The sequence below is a fragment of the Cupressus sempervirens genome, chromosome 11 (genome assembly GCF_028749045.1).
Source record: "Cupressus sempervirens isolate cs-2001-9-10 chromosome 11, ASM2874904v1, whole genome shotgun sequence".
In the NCBI taxonomy this organism is placed as follows: domain Eukaryota; kingdom Viridiplantae; phylum Streptophyta; class Pinopsida; order Cupressales; family Cupressaceae; genus Cupressus; species Cupressus sempervirens.
The window spans coordinates 7,183,447-7,192,003 of NC_143128.1; the positions used below are offsets into that span (position 1 = coordinate 7,183,447).

The 8,557-nt window shown below is 32.9% G+C and overlaps 2 protein-coding genes across 2 annotated transcripts; both read right to left on the bottom strand.

The window, feature by feature from the left end:
• Positions 1 to 3,578: 3,578 nt before the first annotated feature.
• LOC149527956 (mechanosensitive ion channel protein 10-like) lies at positions 3,579 to 5,115 on the bottom strand. Its single transcript, XM_089811221.1, has 5 exons — positions 4,933 to 5,115; positions 4,589 to 4,791; positions 4,057 to 4,300; positions 3,809 to 3,888; positions 3,579 to 3,693 (listed from the first exon to the last, which is right to left on the bottom strand). Exons 1-5 carry the CDS (start codon positions 5,113 to 5,115, stop codon positions 3,579 to 3,581), a joined length of 825 nt encoding a protein of 274 aa, XP_089667347.1.
• A 42-nt stretch (positions 5,116 to 5,157) lies between these two features.
• LOC149527957 (mechanosensitive ion channel protein 6-like) lies at positions 5,158 to 7,343 on the bottom strand. Its single transcript, XM_089811222.1, has 5 exons — positions 6,915 to 7,343; positions 6,184 to 6,740; positions 5,852 to 6,025; positions 5,460 to 5,583; positions 5,158 to 5,226 (listed from the first exon to the last, which is right to left on the bottom strand). The coding sequence occupies exons 1-5, from the start codon at positions 7,341 to 7,343 to the stop codon at positions 5,158 to 5,160; spliced, it is 1,353 nt and encodes a 450-aa protein (XP_089667348.1).
• Between the last annotated feature and the right edge of the window lie 1,214 nt (positions 7,344 to 8,557).

Sequence of the window (8,557 nt, forward strand, 5' to 3'; positions counted from 1 at the left end):
CTTTCCTTTTAAAATCACATATCTTATTTTTTAAATTTGTGTCAATCATTCATGTTTCCTCTTTTTTTTTTTTTTCATTTTCTTATATTCTTTGAAATGTCTTTAATCAGCCTTGCATTCTTCATCTTACTAAGGATTAGATGAGAAAGCAAGAAATATCATTGGTGTGTTTTAAGTGTTGTACCTAGTACGTCTTCTAGGCCCTAAATACACATGTACTTAAGCTTACTTAGGTCTACATAGCAATATTTCCCTTTCAGTGGTATTATTACATTTTCACTTTTCCACCTTAAGTGTCAATTTCACCTTTGGTGGACTTATCATATTGGCACTTTTCTACATTAGGTGGGTAATAAGTTATCACTTTATGTATAAAGGCATAATATTAAGATGTTTACATAATCTTATACTTTCCTATATCTCACCTTGGCCTATTTAACCAAGGGGTCTCATGTGAACTTAATTCTATTGGTTCCATCTAGTTGCATTTTTGACGAGAATACAATTTATCCTTCTCATATTGGTTATCTCTTGTTATAACACTTTTGATCATACCTCTATATCTTGGGTAGCTACCCCCATAGCCAAATTGTACATGGTATGAAATTTATAAGTGTCTTTAGATAATGTTTTGAGACATTTTGAATTTATTTTTGGTAGATTATGTTTGGTTCCTTTATGTGGATTTATATTTCATGTCAAAATTAGTCCATGGCAATGGATTTATGAGGTCGCTATCATGATCAAGGTGTTTGAATTAATTAAGATAGTCTTTAGTTTTTATCCAAATGAAAAAATAAAGGAAAATATATATACAAGCATTTGAAGTTTGCATGTAGTTGCCAATTTTAGGAGCTACCTATGATTTTACCATACAGATTTAAACAACTCGATTCAACTCACAAAAATAGAACTGTTAATGCACATTAAAATTAATACTCCAAAAATGAGGCAAACCTCTAGGATACTTAAAAATGCCCAACATAACATCACCTAAAATTGACAAAGTGGTAAGCAAAGAGTCATATCACCATATTCATTGAATGTGTAGGAATGCAAAACATTTATATAAATTGATACTTTATCTTTGTATATAGGTTGATACTCATAAGAACACAAATTTTGTTGTAGACCAAATGGGAACACAAAACCTAAGATCTAAAATACTTTTTCATTACTTAACATCATACTACAACCACAAGATGATATGAATCACATTCTTTTACATCTACCAACATTGCATCACAAGTAGGAATTGTAGAGGTTGCCTAAAGAACATTAGTATGATATATTTAATGTTCTAAATTTTGAAGGATACAATAAAGTATCAACGAGGAATGAATGTATTGAAACAAGTAAGGGGAATAGAGGGATCACAATCCCAATAAGAGAATCATAGGTTTGAATAATAAAAGTAGATAAAGAAGACCTACATAAGTATAGGCTGGAAATAATCTAAAGGGGGAAACAATTAGGATGGATTCTTGTTACTTTTCTATTAAAAGCTTGAAGATCTACAAGAAAAAAAATCTAGATAGCAAAGCTCCTTATGCTACTTTAGAGAGAGTAATTTATTTTTAAACAAATAGGCTATAAGCCTAGTAATATATTAATTATAAATAGTCAATAACAAAATAGAAAAAAAAGTCTCTTAAAAGCCAAATATTTATTTTTCAAGGAACATACATACTAAATCTAGAAACCTATTCTAATTCTATGTTGTCACAAAATTGGCATATTATCACATTTAAACCCACATATGAAGCATATAACTCCAATGTCACTACAAAACTAGAATAGGCGTAAGTATGGTTTACTATGTGATTTACTCTTGAAGTTATATTTCCAAGTTGTTGGAGTTCAATATTGGGGGTTGGCTTACAAAAAATGAAGCCTGAACATTACATCTCTTTGTTAAGTTTGGAATCCACGCAAATGAACTTTAACGAGGGGAAACCAAACACATTAATAGAAAAAAATAGACAAAAGGTATATTCCTTGTGAAGCAAGAAAACTGAAAGCTTTTTGTGGCTGCACTTGGGCAACACCCTCAAGGAAAATGATTATAGAACTGAGTATATTGCAGCAATATACCGATCACTTTAATGCACAAGACTTTGATGACGTGTAGGAGATCTCATACTATGAAGACAAGTTCAAATACTTTCCTAACCTACCCCTTGGTTTGATGAGGGATGCAAGGCTGCTAAAGAAAACTTACTCAAGACATTGAGGGACCACTTGCTAAATTCTTGCTCCAAAATCAAGAGAATTTTTAATGGTGCCACATAAAGCAACAACCCAAATGAGTGGACTACTAGTGTTGTTATTGGTATCCTACTTTTATAGAGAGGTGATATCAAAGATTCACAATAGAAAACTTGGAAATGTGTTAAATGTTATGTTCCATAGCTCCTTAGGCTGTGGTCTCCTTAAGGTGATTAAGACTCTTTCATTTGCTCTTCAATAAAATTTTAGTTATTTCAATGCATATGACAATTGTACTGGATAGTTGTGTAAATATTCTTACTCTTCTCTTTTGTTGAAATATTGTATACCCTAAATACATTGGCAAATAAAAATAAATGAGTCATACAAATAAGGAGGAGAAAATGTTTTTGAAATCCAATATCAAAGCAAGGAAAAAACTATATTTACCATGGATGTGAAGTAATCAGATTTGTGTTGCTGTAGTGGAGCCTAAGTGTGGAACCTCTTCTAGAACTTACAGAGATTGTTATGGCAAGTTCATTCATTTTATTTTATTTTTTCAACAATGAGGTTAAAAGCATAACATACTGAGAGTGCAAACATGCCAGATGGTTTTTTTTTAAACGCTGGCTCATTGTCGTCGAATAAGTGTAGTGTTGAAAGAAGCTATAAAAACATATTTAAATTTGACTTCCATATTAAATTGTAGTTCTTAAAATATTGGAAATTTAAAAGTTCGAAAATTTAATTAGATGAGCTATTTAGAATTTTGATTACATAAGTTTTTATGTCCAAAAATCAAATGCATGGATTTCTATGTTCTTCTTTGGATTCACTTACAGATGAAATGATTTCTTTGATTTCTTCTCAAATCCTAGAAACTAATCTTGTTGGGTTTCAGTTCCACCATAACTCTTCAAAGCGAGTCAGTTTTTCTTCAAAAAGTTGTCGGTACCTGTCGTATATTAATTATAGTTCTTTAAAAGAGAGGTTCTTTCAGCTTGAGATCATAAATGGAAGGACATTGAAGTTGTATACTGACTCTGTCGTGTGGATAAAAGAATGCTCTTCCTTTTAAATGTATAGATGGGTAGGTTGTAGCCCAAACTACAAAAGGATGAGTTATAGTTCTATTTTGATGTATCAAAAACTGGTTCAATACTTGATCCATATTTGGATCAATATGACCTGCAATAATGTCAAATGAACCTCCTGTTTTTTTCAAGTACTTAATTAATTATCTCCCTACTGTAGTCCTATCTGAAAATTGGATGCAAACTGGTAATAACAAGTTGACAAGAAAACTAATTTGCACTTGCATGACTTTCATGAACTTCTCCATGCCTTTTCTGTTGGCATTATATTTATTAAAGGATGAACATGGTTTCTTTGTTTTGTACAAAATTGTATGTGTACGTAGTCATTACTACTGACTTATGGCTTGAGGACTTCAATGAGGATATATTGCTGCCTTCAGTAAAGCTGCAACACAAAAAACACAAGACATAGATGTCTCTAAAATTATGTTGAATGGAACATGTCTTTTATCAAAATAATCTCCCTCACCGAGGAGCTGCTGATTCTTAATCATTCTGACCATGCTGCAAGGATGCTCAATCCTACAGCTGTAATATTAGAAACATGTACCTTGTTCACAAAGCAATGGAGCTTTGTTCCCTGCAAAACACAATCCAAAAGAATTTGTCATTTTAAACCAATACAGATTCCAAGATAAGTATTGAAACAGTCATTAAAACAAAACAAAGAAAAATAAACACTTCCAATAAAAATTGTTATTCTTTATTTACCTCAACTCATTAGAAATGAATGAGGATCTCATCTTACAGTAGACCCAACAAACTTAACGGGCATTTCTTCAGGCAAAATTTGATATTCAATTTGAAGTTCCTCAAGCATATCCTTCATTTTCAGTAGCAATGCAGATCTTCTATTTGATCTCTCACTTATGTTTTGATAATTCATTGTATGTCTGAGGCAAAGGCCCATTCTCATCCTATTAGTGTTCTCAATCTCCCTAGTAAACAAATTATAATCTGGGTGCCAATGATGATGCTTGCTTTCAATATAGCTGCATAAACAAACACAGTGCCTAAATATTCATACAAATCAAGGAAATACCTATTTCAAAAATAAGATAAGCTAACCTAACCTTACTGGCCTTTAGGCCAAAGTGGATCAACGGACCTAGAAGAGTTTGTTTATGATTCTCTTGTTGCTGGGATTTAAGAATAAATTTCTATAAACTTTATGTGATTAACCCAATCAAGTATTTCGTATGTAAGGGTGTTTGCAGATTTATGTGTAACTGTGCCTCATATTATACCATTGCTAAAAAAAAAATCACATATAAAAGGACCTGCTTATTCTCTCCTTAAGTGCAGCAATTTTTTCCACAGTAGTAGTAGCATCCACAAAGAAGTCAACACTCTCTCCCATATCTGGACTCCTATGATAGTTAATGATTGGTTTCGTAGATAATATTGAGTTCGGGTAGTATACTTTCTCGTTATCACTCAACAGAAACACTGTTGTGAGGATGTTCATTTCTTTGACAACCATCTGTACCATTCAAATATCAATTAGTTGTACGGTTGAATTAAAAAACCAATCTGTAACATTTTCTACTTTTTCTTTTTTTGTTCATAGGTGAATCTTCAATCATTTCAGCCATTTGTGAAAGGTGAGAAGGACGACTTTTACCTGAACTCCATCAACAATACACCGATCACCCACGTCAAATGGATGTGTGATAAATACAAACACAATGGCTTCAAATATTGTTTTGCAGGTATTTCCGAACATGAAAGCCACAAGCAGAAGGGAAGTTAATATTATAACAATAGCATGGGTGGTGGCAATGCCCAGAAGTACCAAAGAGAACATTACTATGATTATAACCACAACTGCATTGATGAGCTTGTGTAGCTATTTAACTGCAGTTTTGGAGTCATTAAGAGACCGGGAAAGTAATTTCCTTTCTTCAAAAACATTCATCTGCCACAAAAAAAAGATACATTAGTCAGTATGTCCCAAGAAAGAGCTAATAGAACTAGATAATCAGTATTGCCTAGTTTAATTTTTTTTTTGTGCTGCTTTCGTTGGAATAAAACAGAAAAATTAGGTCAAAAGAACATGAAATAAGCACAACGTTCCGAACAAAACTACATCTAGCTATATGTTGGGAGTGATATTTAAAAGCAGTATGGAACTGATTTGAAATAGCATACCACCCAGTTTGCAAGAGATGATTCAGTGATCCTTCCTGTATCTGAGGCTCCTGTAAATTGGGGAAAGACTCTGCTCACCTCTGTTTTCCTCATTAACTTCAGCAGGTCATCTTCCTCAATATAACTGCAAAAGATGGGACTTCAATTTAACTAAGAAAAAAAAAATTCTGAAACATATTCATTTGCCAGAAGTAAATGAACCATGAGCTGTGGATTTTCCTTATATTCTCTGGTCCTATTTATGCTTGTAGGTTCATGCTTTTTCCTTGGTGCTTTTGTAAAAGTTAGGTGTTTGAGAACAATGGCATTAGCACCAAAGTGATCATACAATAAAAACTGCTGCACATAATGCTTAGCAGAGCCGTTTTGGTATTAGTTCATGGTTTAATTACCAAACACATGAATGGGTACATGGGCAGACTGCAGTATGGTTAGGAACCGGGATACCAATTTCCAGTCCATGGTAGTGATCAAGAGTGCTTGTGGATCTTATTGCGTGAGGATGCCAGTTTAAATGGCAACGGCGTTCTATTAAGACATAAATAAACTGCCAATAGTATTGCCTGCTACAAATTTTTATTGGAACAATCCACCAGAAACTATTAAATGTTAGCTTTCTAATTCTTGAATAACAAAAACAAAGCTTAGTACGGCACCTCATTGTATGAAAAAGCTTATGTGAGGTAAAGGTATTACTTCAAAGAACAAGTCAGTGGATGCATACTCTGTTCCACGCTTAGCAACATTTTCAAATATCCTCTTTGCCTTAATTGCTGCTTGACGTTCACTATCGATCTTCGGATCATGTTTATGGTAATTCAAAGACCTGTCAATTGTGTTAGCGATTCCTGAATGCCTGATATTTCGGATCCATCTCTTCATTTTCCAAGCAGAGACATTCCTCTGATTCAGCTTTTGCAGTTGTTTAATGGTTATCCCATTGGTGCCCCCTTCCTCTTTGTGCCCTGCCCTATCATTATTCCTGTTATCAGGAGGATCTATTTGAATTTCTAGGTGTCCTGCATTGTTCGTATTATTTTTATCTGCTACAGCAGAGGATTGGTGGATTTCCATCATTGGGGGTGGCGATATAGTTTCAAGCACATATTGATGGAATATGGACTCCTGAATTCTGTCAAAATATGTTTTCACATGAAAATTCAAAGCCAAAATCTTCACCAATAGTGTCTTGAATAGCCACAGAAATGAGGCGCACAGAAGACAAAGTAGAAATTTCCCTATGTTATCCAACAGGATTTTGTTCTCGGTAGCTCGCTCCAACTGATAGCAAAAATTTACCAAAATATTAGAATGTAAAAGAGATCACAAATATAAAGAGGAATTTGCAGATGAATAAGAAGAAAAACCCTATCCTCAACAACAATAACAATTATGAAAATGCATTTCCATTGAGAAGAACAATTATGAAAAACGAGAGTGTGGAACGGTTACTACCTTTTTATCAAATATGAGATACCAAGCGAACAAAACTAAGCCGAACCAGAGGCAATTCTTCGCACTACTCCTCACTCCATAGACAAAGTAGAGGACCCTCTTTCTCAAAATGAAATTTCTCTCGATTACGTAAACACCCACACGAATTATCCAGCCACAAACGAGTCTCCCGCAGAAAACAAGCAGAGCCATCAAAAACCACTTCCATGACTCTAACCCCCAAATGTAACGTTTCTTCAGAGGCCCGACTATGAGACTTGAAAGCAATCCTGCTATAAGAGCCAATAAAGCTGCACATTCCAGAAAAAGCCATTTGTCAAATTCGGAGTGCTTGTAATTTGGAGGAAACTCCTCTTCTTTGATGGGGCCATATTTTTCTTCGACATCAGCTGCAGCTGAGGGAGATTTGTTCAGATTCCTTTCAGCCATTCTCGTAGATTTTTCCATTGCATGAAATAAAGAAATCGTATCCATGACACAGTGAATAAACTATGAAACATTGTATCCATGACACGCTATATAAGCTATGAAAAACCTTTTCACTTTCCATTCCAGTCCACAATCCGTTCGAATCAAAAACCATTCGCCTTCCCTCCCTTCCCAAAACCCAAATTACAGTCCAATGCAAGCATTGCACTAGAAAGAAATAATGAGACCAAAATGACATTTGGTCGGTAACGTGGCATGATAAGAATTTCTATTTGATATTATACTGCTTATATATTTTAATATATATAAAAAAGCTGAGAGTTATCCTTTTTGAGGCACCTATTGCAGTTAGTTAGATTATGAAAATAGGTACTTCGAAGAAGGATAACTCTCGACTTTTATATATATAAATATATATATAACAGACGTGGTGCACAATTAATAAGCACAATTAATAATGTTATTTGTTTAAATATATTTTATTTATTTATTTTATTATTATTTTTTATTTTTAATAATATTATTTTCATTTATTAAGTTTATTTAATTATTAAAATTAATAATTTTAATTATTAATAAATATTAAAATAAAATTTGACATAATGCATTTGAATAATTAATTTTGAATGACTTAATAAATATGTTAATTTTTTAAAGGGTCAGTATCAATTTTATAATTTTATACATTTTATTATTAGTTTTGATGATTCTACATAGATAATATAGCATCTAACATATCAATGAGAGCATAACTTTTATACATAGTATACATATCAATGTTAGCATCAATTTTATAAATATTATTACTAGTGTTGATGATTATGCATAGAAAATGTAACATCAAATATCGTAATTGTACCTTTAAACATCATTTGAAGAGTTGAATTTATTTATTTATTTTGTTGTTCACAAAACTCACATAGATGGAAAAAAGTATGTGATCATGAGTTGAATAGTGAAAATAAATTTTTCATGTTGTTGTTCATACCACTTACATAGATGAAATAGGAAATATAAGCCGAAGTAGAAGTATTCAGATGAAATATAGGAAATATGAGAAGAAACTAAAAAAAGAACATTTCTCCATAATGATGTAGCTGCATCACATATTCCTCAGTGATAAGGATGGTGTTGCGGCCTTTATTAGAGCAATAATCGTGGTAGACTTCTTTCATCATTTATGGAAGTGCATCTATTTTTGTAGATGTGTCATG